The sequence below is a fragment of the Anomaloglossus baeobatrachus genome, chromosome 4, assembly GCF_048569485.1.
Source record: "Anomaloglossus baeobatrachus isolate aAnoBae1 chromosome 4, aAnoBae1.hap1, whole genome shotgun sequence".
In the NCBI taxonomy this organism is placed as follows: domain Eukaryota; kingdom Metazoa; phylum Chordata; class Amphibia; order Anura; family Aromobatidae; genus Anomaloglossus; species Anomaloglossus baeobatrachus.
The window spans coordinates 609,704,696-609,724,459 of NC_134356.1; the positions used below are offsets into that span (position 1 = coordinate 609,704,696).

The 19,764-nt window shown below is 50.8% G+C and overlaps 1 protein-coding gene across 1 annotated transcript in view; it reads right to left on the reverse strand.

Annotated features, from left to right (window-relative positions):
* LOC142304134 (uncharacterized) overlaps positions 1-19,764 on the reverse strand; it is a 189,807-nt gene that overhangs the window by 11,738 nt on the left and 158,305 nt on the right. Inside the window, exon 16 of the mRNA XM_075346200.1 lies at positions 8,093-8,218. Coding sequence (XP_075202315.1) covers positions 8,093-8,218 — 126 coding nt within the window. The remainder of the gene's footprint in view (positions 1-8,092; positions 8,219-19,764) is intronic.

The following is a 19,764-nucleotide window of genomic DNA, read 5'->3' on the forward strand; positions in this document are numbered from 1 at the left end:
ACTCCATCGCCCCGGGTACTCCCAATGGCAGCGGCGGTACTCCCCATTATCGTACACCACGGGTGGTGTCACAAACTACTTACACTCCCTAGTAAATAACTCCTTCAGTTTGTACCGGCGCGACCCCCCCCTGAGCCCCCAGGTCCGGAGACCCTCGAGCCACCCGAGCGGCGGTGTCCGGATCTGAGCGGTCCAACCACTTCTGGGACGGAGCGCGCCTGGAACAACCCCAGCCTTAGTCTCACACTGAGCCTGTTCTAAGCTATTGTGGGGGCGTGCTCTTCTTTCTTCGGCGCTCCATTGGGAGACCCAGACGATTGGGTGTATAGTACTGCCTCCGGAGGCCACACAAAGCAATTACACTAAAAAGTGTAAGGCCCCTCCCCTTCTGGCTATACACCCCCAGTGGGATCACTGGCTCACCAGTTTTCTGCTTTGTGCGAAGGAGGTCAGACATCCATGCATAAGCTCCACTGTTCAGTCAGCAGTAGCTGCTGACTATATCGGATGGAAGAAAAGAGGGCCCATACTAGGGCCCCCAGCATGCTCCCTTCTCACCCCACTTGCGGTTTGTAAGGTTGAGGTACCCATTGCTGGTACGGAGGCTGGAGCCCACATGCTGTTTTCCTTCCCCATCCCCCTGAGGGGCTCTGAGGAAGTGGGATCTTTCCGGCCACCAAGCCCTGAGGCCGGGCTCCATCCACAGACCCATAGAACCTGCTGGATGTGGAGCGGGAGTGCCGTTCAGGGACAAGGCCCTGCAACTTTCAGGTACTCTGTGTCCCCGTATGGCAGGCCACGCACACTCCAGGCTTGCTGGGTGTGCTAGTGCGCCGGGGACTGTAGCGCTGTGCGCTGGGCTTATAGTCCCTGCAGATTACTGGGGGACTTTACGTGTGGGGGCCGCCGCGCCGACCGCCCCTGGAGCGGCGGCGCAGCTGCGACTTGTAGTGCGCCGGGGACGCGCCGACCGCGCTTTTACGGCGGCGGCGCTTCTAACTTTAGTCCCCGGCTTTTGCGGCCTAGCGCCGCTTCGTTCCCGCCCCCACCCTGTCACTCAGGGACAGGGAGAGACGCTGTTCTATAGCAGCGCCGAGGGCTGGAGCCTTATTTGCATTCTCCAGCCCCCTTTACTAGACACAGTGGGCGCCGGGTTCCCGCTCTTGTCTCGGGCACGCCCTCGGCCCGCCCCTCTCCTCTGGACGCCGGCAGCCATTCCGGCACGCAGAGCGGGAAAACGGAGACACTGAGCTACCAGCACAGGATTCCGGCGCCACACACCCGCTTTTGTGCGGGCGGTAAGCGGCAACTAAAGTGCTGACCCACTAATGCCGAAGTGTCCTGTTGTACTTTTGTACGGTCGCTATTCAGGATGCAGACCTAGAAACAGCAGCAAAAGATCAGGGGTGCTAAAGCACAGACTCTATATGCTGCTTGTCTTGCATGTGCTGCAGTGTCATGTGTCCTTTATGCTTGTATGCTTTACATTGCACTGTAAGGGCTATTCTTGGCTGTCTACCCGCCTAGATGGCTAGACAGCGGCAGCAAACAGCAATGGTGCTAAGGCACAAGCTTTCAATGCTGCTTGGATTGCATGTACTGCAGAGTTTATTTTCATGCTTGTACATTCACTGCATGTCGCTATTCTTGGCTAATGCTCCTTGATGACTAGACAACAGCAGCAGAAAAGCAAGGGTGCTAAGGCACAAGCTTTCAATGCTGCTTGGATTGCATGTGCTGCAGTGGTTATTTTCATGCTTGTATGCTATACATTCACTGTATGTCGCTTTTCCTGGCTAATGCTCCTGAATAACTAGACAACGGCAGCAGAAAAGCAAAGGTGCCAAGGCACAGGCTTTCTATGCTCCTTGTACTGCATGTGCTGAAGTGTTTATTGTACTTCATGCTTGTATGCTATACATTGCACTGTACGGTCGCTATTCTTGGCTAATGCTCCTAGATGGCTAGACAGCAACAGCAAAAAAAAAAAAAAAAACATGGGTGCCAAGGCACAGGCTTTCTATGCTGCTTGTACTGCATGCGACTGTTCCAGGACCCCCAGTGTGTGCAATTACTCAACGGGGTCTCTGCTACAGGTGGCCAAAAGAACCACCTGTGATCCCTGTCCAGGGACAGGGACGGAGTTGCAGTTTCCGCTGATATATTGTCTGTGGCTATGACTAACATCTTACAGACTTTGCAGTCCAGACAGACCTTGGGCAATGTTGATCCAATGCCCCTGGCCACCCTGATTTCGAAACAAATCATGGCTCCAGGAGGGTCCCATGCATCCCAGGGTGCAGGCTCTGACACGGACGACAGTCCCAGACGGCCTAAGCGAGCTCCCTAAGAACGGCCCTCGACTTCATCACAGTACTCTCTGTATGATGAGGCAGACGTAGCTGTTCAGGACTCTGATCCTGAGACCGCTCTCAATCCGGATACACCGGATGGTGACGCTATAGTGAATAATCTTATAGCGTCCATCAATGGAAGGTTGGGTATTTCTCCCTCAACTCCTCCAGTGGAGGGGTCAGCTTCACAGCAGAAGAAATCCCTATTTCGGTATCTCAAGCGTATATTGAGTACTTTTCTGGTCACTCTGACTCCAGAGAAGCAGTCCAGGAACACCACGCTTATCCCGATAAGCGTTTCTCCAACCGTATTGAAGATACGCGTTGTCTCTTCCCCCCTGACGTGCTCAGGCGCTCCAAGGGTGGATCCCCCAATCTCCAGGCTTGCGGCTAGATCTATAGTTGCAGTGGAAGATGGGACTTCACTTAAAGATGCCATTGACAGACAGATAGCCCTATCGGCGGGTCGGTTGCCCCGGCATTCGCAGCCATACAGGCACTCCAAGCTATTTCAGCTAGTATTGCACAGAGGGACGCGGTCACATGTACATCTTGGCCGCAGTAGCGTCCTTCACCTCGCAATGTCGGCATTGCGACTCAAGCTGTTTATGCTGTCCTGGACTCTACGAGCCGTACGTCAGTGGCGTCCGCCAACTCCGTGTTGTTACGCTCCTAGTGTTAAGGGATTGGAGCAGAGGCTGCTTCCACAAAAGTGCTTAACCAGATTGCCTTTATCTGGTGACAGACTGTTTCGTGAGCGGTTGGATTAAATCATTCAACTGTCCAAGGGTACGGAGTCTTCCTTACCCCAGCTATCAAACAAGACCCATCAGGAGAAGGGACAGTCGAGGTTTCGGTCCTTCCCAGGCTTGGGCACGTCCCAATTGCCCTCGTCCAACAGGACTCAAAAGGCTCAGAGGGGCGCAGGTTCCTGGCGGGCTCAATCACGCCCGGAGAAGGCAGCCGGAGGAACCGCTACCAAGGCGGTTTCCTCATGACTTTCAGCCCTCTCTCTCCGCGTCCGCGGTCGGTGGCAGACTCCCCCGCTTTAGCGACATTTAACTGCCACAGGTCAATGGCCGGTGGGTGAGAGACAGTTTGTCGCAAAAACTTCCTCACCGGCCGAGCCGAGGCTCTTCTGCAGGCAGTAGGAGTCGTAATCCCGGTTCCTCCTCAGGAACAAGAGACACTTTTTACTCCGATCTGGTCGGGGTGACAAAATAGGACGACTCCTTCCGTTCCGTTCTGGACCTTAAACTGCTCAACAAGCACGTGAAAACCAGGCGGTTCCGGATGGAATCCCTCCGCTCCGTCATTGCCTCAATGTCTCAAGGAGATTTCCTAGCATCAATAGACATCAGGATGCTTATCTCCACGTGCCGATTGCTCCAGAGCACCGGCGTTTGCTACGATTCGTTATTGAAGACGAGCATCTTCGGTTCGTAGCCCTACCCTTCGGTCTGGCGACAGCCCCACGGGTTTTCACCAAGTTCATGGCAGCAGTGGGACCACTCCCGCACTCTCAGGGTCACCCTGTGATCCCTTACTTAGACCATCTACTTGTCAAGGCACTCTTTTAAGAGGCATGCCAACACAGCCTGAACATGGCGCTGGAGACTTCCCAGAGTTTCGGGTGGGTCCTCAACTTTTCAAAGTTAAACCCAATCACTGGCATATCTTAGCTTCGGGTTTCACACTCTCTCAGCGATGGTGAAGCTTCCACTGGACAAACAGCGGTCACTACAGACGGGGGTGCAGTCTCTCCTTCAAGGAGACACCTCATCCAGAGGCAGTCCCTTTCACGCAGTTTCATCTGCGTCCACTTCAATAGAACATTCTTCGCTAATGGGAGGGGAAGTCGATGTCCCTACACAGGAACGTCCCCCTTTCTCAGACGATCAAGGACTCTCTTCAGAGGAGTCCACTCTTCAGATCAATTGTCTGGAGCTCTGGGCAGTGCATATGGCCCTGCAAGACTTCCTGCAGTGGCTGGAAGGCAAACAGATCCGAATTCAGTCGGACAATCCACAGCGGTGGCATACATCAACCACCAAGGCGGACTACGCAGTCGGCGAGCCTCCCAGGAAGTCCGCCGGATTCTGCTAGGGGTGGAAGACAGAGCATACACCATATCCGCAGTTCACATCCCGGGCGTAAAAAACTGGGAAGCAGACTTCCTCAGTCACCAGGGCGTGGACGCAGGAGAATGGTCTCTGCACCCGGACGGGTTTCATGAATCGGCACAACAGCAAGGTCCCGGTTTTCATGACGATCAAAGAGCTCTGGCGACAGGCATCTCACGGTCGGTCAACCGTGGGCACTACCAGACCGGCCAGACTTACTGTCCCAAGGGCCGTTTTTCCATCTGAATTCTACGGCCCTGAACCTACTGTGTGGCCATTGCGTCCTAGATCCTAGTGTCCTCAGGATTATCCCACGGGGTCGTTGCCACCATGAGACAGGCTATGAAGCCCACGTCTGCTAAGATCTACCACGGAAGTGGAAGATTTTCTTTTACTGGTGCTCTGTACAAGGAGTGTCCCCCTGGCCATTGGCATTGCCTACTTTTCTTTCCTTCCTGCAATCTGGGTTGGAAAAGGGCTTGTCGCTCGGCTCCCTTAAAGGGCAAGTCTCGGCGCTATTGGTGTTTTTTTCAGAAGCGTCTAGCACGACGTCCGCAGGTACGCACGTTCCTGCAGGGGGTTTGGTCATATCGTCCCCCCGTACGAGCGGCCGTTAGATCCATGGGATCTGAACAGGGTACTAGTTGCTCTCCAGAAGCCGCCTTTCGAGTCTCTGACGGATGTTTCACTCTCTCGACTATCACGGAAAGTGGCCTTTCTGGTAGCGATCACGTCTCTTCGGAGAGTGTCTGAGCTAGCGGCGCTGTCATCCAAGGCTCCCTTCCTGGTGGTCCACCAGGATAAGGTAGTGCTGCGCCCCATTCAGGAGTTTCTCCCTAAGGTAGTATCCTCGTTTCATATTAATCAGGATATCTCCTTACCTTCTTTTTGTCCTCATCCGGTTCACCGGTATGAAAAGGATTTACATTTGTTAGATCTGGTGAGAGCACTCAGAATCTACATTTCCCGCACGGCGCCCCTGCGCCGCTCTGATGCACTCTTTGTCCTTGTCGCTGGCCAGCGCAAGGGGTCGCAGGCTTACAAAGCCACCCTGGCTCGATGGATCAAAGAACCAATTCTTGAAGCCTACCGTTCTGCTGGGCTTCCGGTTCCATCAGGGCTGAAGGCCCATTCTACCAGAGCCGTGGGTGCGTCCTGGGCATTACGACACCAGGCTACGGCTCAACAGGTGTGCCAGGCAGCTACCTGGTCGAGTCTGCACACTTTCACCAAACATTATCAGGTGCATACCTATGCTTCGGCGGACGCCAGCCTAGGTAGAAGAGTCCTGCAGGCGGCAGTTGCCTCCCCGTAGGGGAGGGCTGTCTTTGCAGCTCTAACATGAGGTATTTCTTTACCCACCCAGGGACAGCTTTTGGACGTCCCAATCGTCTGGGTCTCCCAATGGAGCGCCGAAGAAGAAGGGAATTTTGTTACTTACCGTAAATTCCTTTTCTTCTAGCTCCTATTGGGAGACCCAGCACCCGCCCTGTTGTCCTTCGGGATTTTTGGTGGTTTTTCGGGTACACATGTTGTTCATGTTGAATGGTTTTTCAGTTCTCCGACGTTACTTCGGAGTGAATTTGTTTAAACCAGTTATTGGCTTTCCTCCTTCTTGCTTTTGCACTAAAACTGGTGAGCCAGTGATCCCACTGGGGGTGTATAGCCAGAAGGGGAGGGGGCCTTACACTTTTTAGTGTAATTGCTTTGTGTGGCCTCCGGAGGCAGTGCTATACACCCAATCGTCTGGGTCTCCCAATAGGAGCTAGAAGAAAAGGAATTTACGGTAAGTAACAAAATTCCCTTCTTCTTCTATGTATTGCTGTCTGTTTATGATTGGTCAGTGTCTGAGAGAGGCAGTAGAACACCCCCCCCCAGTGAAATCTCTCTGGTAATGCTCACATGGATTTAAAAAAAATTAAAATATATAACTGATTAGGTTCCAAATACTTTGATCTCTAAGGCTACATGTGCACACTGCAGTTTTGTTCTGCACCCAAACTGCAACCAAAACACAGAGCCTGGAAATGTCAAAACAAACGCTTGTAATGTAGGTGAATTTTTGATGCTTTTTTTGTTGCTTTTTATTTTACATAGTTACATAGGTTGAAAAAAGACCTAGGTCCATCTAGTTCAACCTTCCTCCGCTAATTCTACATTTTGTCCCCAAGTGACTTATGACCAACAATGTTGTGCGTACTGAGGAAATCATCCAGCCCGTTTTTAAAAGCTGTTCTAGTATCTGCCGTTACTACCTCTTGTGGTCGGCATTCCACAGTCTGACTGCTCTAACTGTAAAGAACGCTTTCCTATTTAGCTGCCGGAATCGCTTTTCTTCCACGCGCAGTGTATGCCCCCTGGTCCTTAGTATTGTCTTTGGAAGAAAAGTGTCATGTGCCAGTCCTTTATATTGACCACACATGTATTATATATATATATATATATATATATATATATATATATATATATAAAGTATATTTTTTTCTAAGCTAAACATATCTAACTTTTTCAACCTGTCATATGTGAGGCCTCCATTCCTTGTAATAATCTAGTTGCCACGTTTGAACTGACTCTAGCTTCTGAATGTCCTTCTTAAAATGTGGAGCACAAAACTGGATCCCATATTCCAGATGTGGCCTTACAAGTGATTTATAGAGGGGTAACAATACATTGGGATCGCGGAATCTAATTTCTCTTTTTATACACCCTAAAATCTTGTTTCCTTTAGCAGCTGCTGCCTGACATTGCGTGCTGCTGCTCAGCTTATTTGTAATGAGAATACCCAAGTCCTTCTCCTGTTCTGTAGTCCCGAGTTTACTTCCATTTAATGTATATGCAGTTATGGGATTACTCCGTCCTAGGTGCATTACTTTACATTTATCAACATTAAATCTCATTTGCCAAGTATCTGCCCATTCTGACATCTTATCCAGATCTTTTTTGTAATATTACACTATCAAGGTCAGTTTTTTATATCCTACATAGTTTGGTGTCATCAGCAAAGACTGACACTTTACTATCAATCCCATCCACAAGGTCATTAATAAAGAGATTAAAAAGAATCGGTCCTAGCACAGATCCCTGCGGCCCCCACTGCTGACCATAGCCCATTTAGAGAATGCACCATTTATGACTACTCTTTGTTTCCCATCTTTTAGCTAATTCCTTACCCAGTTACATATAGTTTCCCCTAGTCCTTGCTTCTGGAGCTTTTGTCAATCCTGACTGCAAGTGTTTGTCAGTATAGAGAGTGTGACAAAACTGAGACAAGAAAGCAAGAAGAATGAACATGCTGCATTTTTTTTTGTCAGAAGTTTGTGTCAAATAAATTGCAAATCTGAATTCTCATAGACTGCTGGGAAGTCAGAACTTACAACAAAACTGCACCAAAAAAAGTGACAAAAAAGCAACAAAAACTGCAGCGTGCACATGTAGCCTAATATCTCTGCAACAGAGGGGCAAAATAATAAACATTTTGCGTGTGTCCAGTTCAACATAAAATTGTTAAATGGTCCTCTTTAAACCAATCCTAGATGCTGCCTATAGAATAAATGTATAATCCTCTACATGCACAGGAGTTTTAAAAAATGTCTGCTTTTGACAATGTGGCTTTACCTGTATCTGCACCAGCTCTCTGCACGTCTCTTCTAGATGTTCCTTGAACTTCTGCAGTTCTTGTTCTTGCTTCTGCTGCAACTTCTGAGACTCTTCTTTTTGTCGGATTGTTTCTTGTTGCAAGAACTGAAAGGAAGCAAATGTGTTTAAAATAATAAAAACATGTGGAATATATAATAATTTTTATACAGTCGCCATTTACTTGAGAACGGCGGCAGCTTTAGGCATAGAAGTGGTGTCTAGGTATAGTAAAGTAGCCATGCGCTACGCAATGAAACCACCTATAGCGCCACCAGGTGGAAAACAACGGAGTTAGCATTTTTATCTCGAAAATGGAAAGAGATAGAGAAAAAAAGTGAATTACAAAGTTGTAGGGCATCATCAATTCAATACGAATCGACAACTTGCGTACAGAAATGCTATGATATGAAACCCATGACACCACCCCCGCCCCAAAAAACATTGAATGCTGGTCACGCATATGACGCTCATTTAACTTTGATGCTCAAAGTGGACCCCGTCAGCTGCAATGCACAGCTGGACTCTGGACAGCATACTGTATCTTGCTGCACATTGTGCAATATGGTAGGTGACACGTTTGCACAAGCATTTGTGATACGTCGTCGTAGCTCCTGCAATGTTGGTGGAGGGGTCGCATACACCTGCTGTTTGATGTGACCTCACAGAAAGGAGTCCAATGGGGCCAGGTCAGGTGAGCGTGGAGGCCACTCCACACAGCCATCATACCCAATGACTTGTAGGAAGGTCTCCATGAGGTATTGCTTCATGTCCGCAGCTTTGTGAGTTTCATACGTTCTAATCATAGCATTTCTGTATGCAAGGTGTTGATTCGTATTGAATTGATGATGCCCTACAACTTTGTAATTCACTTTTTCTTTGTCGCTCCATTGGGAGACCCAGAGAATTGGGTGTATAGCTTCTGCCTCTGGAGGCCACACAAAGTAATTACACTTTAAAAAGTGTAACCCCTCCCCTCTGCTATACACCCTCCCGTGCATCACGGGCCCCTCAGTTTTTTGCTTTGTGTTGAAGGAGGCACACATTCACGCAAGCTCCACGTTTTTAGTCAGCAGCAGCTGCTGACTTTATCGGATGGAAGAAAAGAGGGCCCCTATGGGGCCCCCGGCATGCTCCCTTCTCACCCCACTCAGGTCGGCGGTGTTGTTAAGGTTGAGGTACCCATTGCGGGTACACAGGCTGGAGCCACATGCCGCTTTCCTTCCCCATCCCTTAGGGGCTCTGGGGAAGTGGGATCCTATCCGGTCATCCAGACACTGGGACCGGTCTCCCTCCGCAGCCCCTGGGGGAATCTGCCGGACAGGAGACGGAGTATCGTCAGGGACATGGCCCTGCATCCACAGGTACTCTGTGTTCCCGTTGGGACGGCGCATAAAGCGCCTTAGGCCCAGACGCTGCAGCGACTGCGGCGTGGGAATGGATCCGGGACTACCGCGCCGACCGTGCACTGCGGGCCGGCCGCGGTTTTAACTTTAGTCCCCGGCTTTTGCGGCCTAGTACAGTATTCTCCCGCCCCCAGGCCTGCCAGTCAGGGAAAAGGGCGGGACGGTCGGTATGACGCCGACAGTGAGGGCTGGAGTACACTGAGCTGTCCTCCGCCCTCCTCACTACTCACGCTGGGGCACCAGATTCCCGCACTTTTGTGACTACGCCCACGCCTCCCTCCTCCTCTGAGAACGCCGTCAGCCATTTTTTTCAGCACATTCTGCGGTGGAGAACTTCTGGCTGCAGCTGAGGGAGACCCGGGGCAGGGAATCTGGTGGCCACACAGAGCGGTTGGTAAGCCACACCGGTCTGCCGGTGCTGGACCCCCCAGACTGCCGAACTGTATATATATATATATATCTCGTTTGTGTATACAGGTTCGGCTGTACTGTTAACTTGAGGCTATTTATATATCCCTCAGTGATCACGGTGCTCCCTTACTTATCTCTTGGAGGACAACAACATGTCATCCGCAAAGAGCAAGGGTACCAAGGCACAGGCTTATTTTGCAACCTGTACCTCATGTGCGGCAATGCTACCTGCAGGTTCCACCTACCCTCATTGTGTGCAATGCTCGGCCCCTGTGACACTCACTCAGCCGGAGCCTCAGGCACTGGTGGGTCCCCCGGCTCAGGTAGAGACACCTGTTCCCACTGTCCAGGTGACAGGGACAGAGTTTGCAGTTTTGGCTGACAAACTGTCTGAGTCGCTTTCACAGTCCATGGCTCAGTCTATGGACAAATGGTCTGCTAAGATACTAGAAGCCTTGCAGTCCAGACCAACAACACAGATGCAGGGCACTGTGCGTTCTTCGTCCCCAGGTCCCCATCAGTTGGCGCAGCAATCTGCTCCTGAGGTGACACATAGGTCCCACGGTGAGGACTCCGACTCGAACCGCAGTCCCAGACCGGTGAAGCGGGCTCGCTGGGGACCTTCCTCCACTTCATCACGCTGCTCAGGGTCTCAGCATGAGGACTCTCTAGAGGATGAAGAGGAAGGCGCAGCTCAGGGCTCAGACCCTGACGGTGCTCTCAATCTAGATACACCTGAAGGGGACGCCATAGTAAATGACCTTATAGCGTCCATCAACCAGGTGCTAGAAATTTCTCCTCCAACTCCAACTGTAGAGGAGGCGGCTTCACAGCAGGAGAAACACCAGTTTCGGTTTCCCAAACGTACACGGAGTGCCTTTGTCGATCACTCTAATTTCAGGGATGCTGTTCAGAAGCACAGAGCATACCCGGACAAGCGCTTTACTAAGCGCCTTAATGACACACGTTATCCCTTCCCCCCAGAAGTAGTGAAGGGTTGGGCTCAGTGTCCAAAAGTGGATCCTCCAGTCTCTAGGCTGGCGGCCAGATCTGTGGTTTCAGTGGCAGATGGCTCATCCCTCAAGGATGCCACTGACAGGCAGATAGAGCTCATGATGAAATCCATCTATGAGGCCATAGGAGCATCTTTTGCTCCGGCATTCGCGGCGGTGTGGGCGCTCCAAGCTATCTCAGCTTGTCTGTCTGAGATTACTGCGGTCACACGCACCGCTACTCCGCAGGTTGTGTCTCTGACTTCTCAGGCGTCGGCTTTTTCGTCCTACGCCATGAACGCCGTCCTGGACTCGGTGAGCCGTTCAGCGGTAGCATCCGCCAATTCGGTGGCAGTCCGCAGAGCCATGTGGCTACGTGAATGGAAGGCAGACTCTGCCTCCAAGAAATTCTTAACCGGTTTGCCATTTTCTGGCGACCGTTTGTTTGGCGAGCAATTGGACGAGATTATTAAACAATCCAAGGGAAAGGACTCGTCCTTACCCCAGTCTAAATAAAACAAACCTCAACAGCGAAAGTTTCAATCGAGGTTTCAGTCCTTTCGGCCTTCGGCCAAGTCACATTCCTCCACGTCAAACAGGTCGGGGAAGGGCCAGAGGAACCCTTCTGCATGGCGGTCTAAGTCACGGCCTAAAAAGACCGCCGGAGGCACCGCCACTAAGGCGGCCTCTTCATGACTCTCGGCCTCCCCAAAACGCATCCTCGGTCGGTGGCAGGCTCTCCCGCTTTTGCGACGCCTGGTGGCCACATGTCCAAGACCGATGGGTGAGAGACATTCTGTCTCACGGTTACAGGATAGAGTTCAGCTCTCGTCCTCCAACTCGTTTCTTCACAACATCTCCGCCCCCAGAGCGGGCAGCGGCACTTTTTCAGGCGGTGAATGCTCTGAAGGCAGAAGGAGTGGTGATTCCCGTTCCCCCTCAGGAACATGGTCACGGCTTCTACTCCAACTTGTTCGTGGTGCCAAAAAAGGACGGATCTTTCCGTCCCGTTCTAGACCTCAAACTGCTCAACAAGCATGTCAGCACCAGAAGGTTTCGGATGGAATCTCTCCGCTCGGTCATCGCCTCAATGTCACAAGGAGACTTCCTAGCATCAATAGACATCAAGGATGCTTATCTCCATGTGCCGATCGCACCCGAACATCAACGCTTCCTGCGTTTCGCCATTGGGGACGAACACCTTCAGTTCGTGGCACTGCCTTTCGGCTTGGCGACAGCCCCACGGGTCTTCACCAAGATCATGGCAACAGTGGTGGCGGTCCTACACTCTCAGGGCCACTCGGTGATCCCTTACTTAGATGATCTCCTAGTCAAGGCACCCTCCTGGGTGGCTTGCCAGCACAGCCTGACCATTGCCCTGGAGACTCTCCAGAGGTTCGGGTGGATCATCAATTTCCCAAAGTCAAAATTGACACCGACCCAATCCCTGACTTACCTCGGCATGGAGTTTCATACTCTGTCAGCGATAGTGAAGCTTCCGCTGGACAAACAGCGTTCACTACAGACAGGGGTCCAATCTCTTCTTCAGGGTCAGTCACACTCCTTGAGACGCCTTATGCACTTCCTAGGGAAGATGGTGGCAGCAATGGAAGCAGTTCCCTTTGCGCAGTTTCATCTGCGTCCACTTCAGTGGGACATTCTCCGCAAATGGGACAAGAGGTCGACGTCACTAGACAGGAACGTTTCCCTGTCAAGAGCAGCCAAAACCTCCCTTCAGTGGTGGCTTCTTCCCACTTCTTTGTCGAAGGGAAAATCCTTCCTGCCCCCATCCTGGGCTGTGGTCACGACAGACGCGAGCCTGTCAGGGTGGGGAGCGGTCTTCCTCCACCACAGGGCTCAGGGAACCTTGACTCCGACGGAGTCCGCCCTGCAGATCAATGTTCTGGAGATAAGGGCAGTGTATCTAGCCCTACAGGCGTTCCAGCGGTGGCTGGAGGGCAGACAGATCCGAATACAATCAGACAACGCCACGGCGGTCGCATACATCAACCACCAAGGCGGCACACGCAGTCGTCAAGCATTCCAAGAGGTTCGGCGGATTCTGCTGTGGGCGGAAGCCACAGCCTCCACCATCTCCGCAGTTCACATCCCGGGCGTAGAAAACTGGGAAGCAGACTTTCTCAGTCGCCAGGGCATGGACGCAGGGGAATGGTCTCTTCACCCGGACGTGTTTCAAGAGATCTGTTGCCGCTGGGGAACGCCGGACGTCGATCTAATGGCGTCTCGGCACAACAACAAAGTCCCGGCATTCATGGCACGGTCTCAGGATCACAGGGCGCTGGCGGCAGATGCGTTAGTTCAGGACTGGTCGCAGTTTCGACTACCCTATGTATTTCCCCCTCTGGCACTTCTGCCCAGAGTGTTACGCAAGATCAGGTCCGACTGCAGCCGCGCCATCCTCGTCGCTCCAGACTGGCCGAGGAGGTCGTGGTACCCGGATCTGTGGCACCTCACGGTGGGGCAACCGTGGGCACTCCCAGACCGACCAGACTTGCTGTCTCAAGGGCCATTTTTCCATCTGAATTCTGCGGCCCTCAACCTGACTGTGTGGCCATTGAGTCTTGGCTCCTAGCGTCATCAGGTTTGTCTCAAGATGTCATTGCCACCATGAGACAGGCCAGGAAATCAACGTCCGCCAAGATCTACCACAGGACTTGGAAGATCTTCTTAGCTTGGTGCTCGGATAGGGGTTTTGCTCCCTGGCCGTTTGCATTGCCCACTTTTCTTTCCTTTCTTCAATCAGGATTGGACAAGGGTTTGTCTCTTGCCTCTCTCAAGGGACAAGTGTCGGCGCTTTCAGTGTTTTTTCAAAAGCGTCTAGCCAGACTCTCGCAGGTCCGCACGTTCCTGCAGGGAGTTTGCCACATAGTCCCACCTTACAAGCGTCCGCTAGAACCCTGGGATCTTAACAAGGTGCTGACGGCTCTCCAGAAGCCACCTTTCGAGCCGATGCGGGAGATCTCTCTATCTCGCCTTTCACAGAAAGTGGCCTTCCTAGTGGCAGTCACTTCACTTAGGAGAGTGTCTGAGCTAGCAGCGCTGTCATGCAAAGTCCCCTTCCTGGTCTTTCACCAGGATAAGGTGGTCCTGCGTCCGGTCCCGGAATTTCTCCCCAAGGTGGTATCCCCTTTTCATCTCAATCAGGATATCTCCTTGCCTTCTTTTTGCCCTCATCCAGTTCACCAATGTGAAAAGGATTTGCACTTGTTAGACCTCGTGAGAGCACTCAGAATCTACATTTCTCGCACGGCGCCCCTGCGCCGTTCGGATGCGCTCTTTGTCCTTGTCGCTGGCCAGCGTAAGGGGTCTCAGGCTTCCAAGTCAACCTTGGCTAGGTGGATCAAGGAACCGATTCTTGAAGCCTACCGTTCATCGGGGCTTCAGATTCCTTCAGGGCTTAAAGCCCATTCTACCAGGGCCGTAGGCGCGTCCTGGGCTTTGCGGCACCAGGCTACGGCTCAGCAGGTGTGTCAGGCGGCTACCTGGTCGAGTCTGCACACCTTCACAAAACACTATCAGGTGCATGCCTATGCTTCGGCAGAGGCTAGCCTAGGTAGGCAAGTCCTTCAGGCGGCAATTGCCAACCTGTAAGAGGGGGCCGGTTTCCGGCTCTTTTTATCGAGGTATTCTGTTACCCACCCAGGGATTGCTTTTGGACATCCCAATTGTCTGGGTCTCCCAATGGAGCGACAAAGAAGAAGGGAATTTTGTTTACTTACCGTAAATTCCTTTTCTTCTAGCTCCTATTGGGAGACCCAGCACCCGCCCCTGTTCCCTTCGGGCTGTTGTTCTTTTGTGTACACATGTTGTTCATGTTCAATTGTTCTTTGGTTAATGGTTCAGTTCTCCGAACATCCTTCGGATTGAGTTTACCTTAGACCAATTTATAAGTTTCCTCCTTCCTGCTTTGGTACCAAAACTGAGGGGCCCGTGATGCACGGGAGGGTGTATAGCAGAGGGGAGGGGTTACACTTTTTAAAGTGTAATAACTTTGTGTGGCCTCCAGAGGCAGAAGCTATACACCCAATTGTCTGGGTCTCCCAATAGGAGCTAGAAGAAAAGGAATTTACGGTAAGTAAACAAAATTCCCTTCTTTTCTCGATCTCGTTCCGTTTTCGAGATAAAAAACTAACTCCGTTGTTTTCCACCAGGTGGTGCTATAGGTGATTTCATTGCGTAGTGCATGGCTACTTTACTAAACCTAGATATACCACTTCTATGCCTATAGCTGACGCTGTTCTCAAGTTAATGGCGGTGGACAGGATATGGGTTTATTTATTTAATCGTATGAACGTATATCTTACCATCATATAAAAATAAACACCAGACAATAGACAGTGATTGAAAAATATCAAAAGGATAAAAATCAAATTTGAATATCAAGATTTTCTATATATGCAATAGCGTTATCATTTACAATATAGAAATCCTTTTTGTCACCATGGTAGGATCTCAGGGGGCACTCCTCAACAATGTGCTGGATAGTTTGACGATCTGCTCCACAGTCACAGGTCGGAGAGTCATAAGGATATGGGTGGACACACTGTATAGTACAAACATATTCCGCAGCACTTTACCATTCAAAGGGGATAAAAACAGACAATATCATACATTGCAGAATATCACAATTCAACCGATCCCAGGAGGAGTGAGGTTCCTGAGCAAGCAATCTTTGAAAAAATACGGGAGGAACAAAAGGTAAATGGTAAAAATAGTTTGATTGTATGGTTCGGCCATCAATATACAGTAATACATAGGGAATTCAGTCCCAGTAAGGTTCTGTTGGATTATTCACCATCCAGTATGTGCACAAGTACAGATATATAGTGCTACTAAGTGCATGGAGTGGGCATAAATGGACTACATTTTGAAGAACTATTATAAAGGCAAGATGGAATAGCTAGATAAGTGAGGTGGTTATGGGCAAGTCTAAAGAAATGCATTTTAAGGGCACGCTTGTAACTGTGGGTATTGAGAATTAAGCAAATTGTCCTGGATAGTGCATTCCAGAGAATAGGCGCAGCTCACAAGAAGTCTTTGAGACAGGAGTGGGAGGTTCAGATTATAGAGGATGTCACTGATAGGTCATTATGGGAACAGAGGGCACCTTTACGGTGATAGAGATGAGGGAGTAGATGTAGGGAGATGCAGAACTGTGGAGAGCTTTGTGTGTGAGAGTGATAATTTATATTGTACCCTGTAGTGGATGGGCAACCAGTGCAATGACTGGGACAAGGTGGAGGCATTTTTGTATTAGTTGGAGAGGAATATAATCCTGGCTGCTGCATTTAGGCTGAAATGAAGAGGGGAGAGTTTAGTAAGAGGGAGACTGATTAGAATATAGTTGCAACAGTCCAGACAAAGAATGAATAAGAGCAACCGTAAGTGTTATTGTAGGTGTAGCGCCCAGGGATTTGGGATACTCAGTCCTGGGCAGTAACAAATGGGAATGTCACTCTGGTGGCCGTTGCCCGGTCCTGTGCCCTGAGCCCCTTTTGTTAATGGGGGGTATTTACAGAGGGGATAAGAGTTTTTGTCATGTGAAGCCATCTGCGGGTTGTGGTTAATGATGGAGAACCGCCGCTTCTGAATGTGGGTACTCCCAGGGCTGGTGGTAGTGGCAGCTGTGATGGTAGGTCCTCCGCAGGTAGGGCTGTGCCTGGGAGAGGTAACGGGGGCAAGAACTGAGACCACACCAGATTGTCTTTACCAGTCTCTACTCACTGTGGATCCAGGAGTTGCTGGTTCAGGTCCCTTGGAGAGCCAGTGCCAATGTAGTGACCCAGGGTGCTCTGTCCCCGGCACACTCAGTTGATTGGGTCCCCGTAGCGTGGAGCGTTTGGGGGCCCTGACTGTCCTTTTTGGTGTACAGTCTCCTCCGTACTGCGGGCAGTGCGGACCCTGCGGGGAGGTAAGTGTCCGAATCCCGATGCTAGTTTACTGCTGATGCCCCCGGATTATTTGGTTCGGTGAAGTCCTGGCGACCTCTCTCCTGTGCTCCCGGGGTCACCGTTACACGGACCTAGCTCAGGTACGTCCGCACACCTCTCCTGTGTGCTACTCGACTCTCTCCTCACTACCGACTGACTGACCCCTCCCACCAGGCTGGCTATACCCAGGGACTCGTTCCCATGGCAACCATCACCTTACATGGTTAACCCTCTATGCCCAGTGTGGAGTGGAGAACTAGGATTTTGGTCGTGTTTTTGGTGCAATCGGCACTGGTACTCCAGGTCCCAGGGGGTAGGTACTGCATCCCCAAGAGGATACAGTTCCATGTAGTGCCCTGAGGATCTCAGGGGCGCTACATTGGCCTACTTTAGCATTTCCTGTCCTGCATCTGGTGGGGGCATGTGTGCCTTTGTTCCTCTCTGCTAGGGGCTTCACTAATACCCAACCCATGTAGACAAGCCGGAGACTGGGCTTCTGGAACCTTCTTCATACTTTGATCTAGAGCAATGTTTTAGGGGGTGGGTGTGAGCACTTCTGCCCATCCAGGGGGCTGATCTGAAGAGAGGACGAAGTCGAAGCCACATGTATGGCTTGTTGGTTGGTACTGTGACTTGTGTAGGGCTAGGATCTGTTGCTGCAGCCAGGTCTTGGTACCCGTGCATGGACTACTAGATATTTAAGATCAGTTGCCACATGGGATTGTGTTGTCTTGCCCACTCTACTGGATTTGGGCAACTCATCTAAGGACTGTTGGTCTTTTATCCTTGGTGTGGGATTACTGGGTGGTACCTCTGAATCTGTCCCCTTTGTTGCAGCCGCATTGCAGACTCTAAGGAATTATATCCATGTTTCATGCTATCTTCTCCCAGTCCCAATAAGGTTCTTTTGGATCATTCCCAGCCTGCTGTCCCTGCCTGCTCGGTTGTATACCCCGTGACAAACTAGAAAATATATGCATTTTTCTATACATGTGTGATTCACAGAATTTTCCAATACTAATATATAAACCATCTCTTTATGTGGTCTTTATAAATGCACGCTATGTGCACTAGACACGGATTTTCTTTTTCCACTGTAATTTATGATGCTTGATGAAACTCAGAATAGGCATGTAGAAGCTTCAGGACCATTCTGCTTTTATTAAACATCTTGAAGCTTATTTATTTTATTTTTTAATTGCCTGTTTTTTAAAAAGACGTGCAAACTGAATGGCAGAAATAGGTTGAAAGGTCGTTATCAATGCATAATATATTTATATTGTGCTTCTAAACGACAACCTAATATTAGGGCATATGGACCTCCATGGGGGGGGGGTTGTTTTAACTGGTGTCTCAATGAACCAGAAAAGTGAGCTGCTTTGTTAGTTTTGCTACAGTGTGTCCTGCGCACCATACTTGGCAATCAGCTATTATCACAAGATGAAGCCAAGGGATAAAATGAAATCAAGCAAAAACATTCGAGCCTGTAAGAAATCCTGTTGAATGGCCTCTGCTACACCTCCTGTAAAAAGGAGTGCATTTGCAACCCTATCAATGACTTTAGTCATTCACCTTTTTAGGGTATGTGCAAATGTGACGCCCTGGACTATTCAAGTAGTCACAGGGTTCTGCACGCTCTTTTTCTTAGTGCAGGATTCAACCCCCCATGGTTCTGGGTCTCCATCCTGCAGTACTGCCTCCATCAGCATTCGCAAATCCTAGATACACCTTGCACCACACCTGTCAGGAACACCAGTGGGCTGCTTAAGCAGGAATAGGGCCGCCCACCTAGGGGTCAGGCAGGGAGGTGGGAGGTGTAAAGTTAGTTGAGTTCAGTTGTAGCCCTTGAGCAGTGAGGAGCTCTGAGGAAGCTGGGAGTTGGAGAAGCAGACTAGGTCGCAGATGGTGGTCTGGACCCAGAGGAGTCGGACCCCCGGTCGCAGGGGATTGAGGCTAGGTGCCTGGAACCTGTCAAGGAGGACGGTCAGCAGCCTGGTCCTATCACCGGTCCGGGACCGAAGGCACATCGGGGTACACGGACCCTAGGTCGGGGAGAAGCTTCAGGCGACCTGGCAATTAACTTGCGGAGGACAGGGCCTTTATGGACTGTTCCCAGCCAGCTCAGAGATCGGGGGCAGTAGCGCAACGAGGGGGATAGGGATTTTCTAGCAAGTGGCCCACTGAAATCCCAAGCGTGAGCTCCTGAGAGCAGGCTCCTTCACTTAGCCATAGTGGGGAGTGGGGCCCGGATAGCTCCAAGAGCTACCGGGCCACAACGGACAGTCTAAAACTTTTGTGCCAGGAGGCAGGTTACGGACCACCAGCAGCACTGTAGGGAACGGGACCCGGACGAGCTCCCCTTGAGAGGTAACTGCGTTCAGAGACTTGGTTTACCCTGTTGTCAGCGTCTGCTTCATTGCTGAGTGAGTACCCGACTGACCCCTGCACTGTGTTCCCGCATCACCATCCAGAATCCCGGGGCCTACCCCTACCCGCGGAGGGCAACGTCACCTAGCCGCCCCACTTAATCACCCCGGGTACTCCCAACGGCAGCGGCGGTACTCCCAATTACCGTACACCACGGGTGGCGTCACGAACTATACCAAATCTCCTGTATATACTCCCTTTGCCATTTGAGTGTGGCCCCTAGCCCCCGGGTCCGGAGACCCTCGAGCCACGAGTAACCACCAACCCCGGATCTGAGCGGTTCGATACTCTGCAGGGGCGGCACACAAACAGTGCGTTTTAATCGCGTTTTTGATGCCTTTTTTTAGTGCAGTTTTGTCACATCTGCATGCAAATCCTTATGCCATCAAAGAAAGTGAGAATCCTGACATTTTCTGCATGTTGCTTTTTTTCCAATTGCAAATTTGGTGCAGAAATAAATCTGCAGA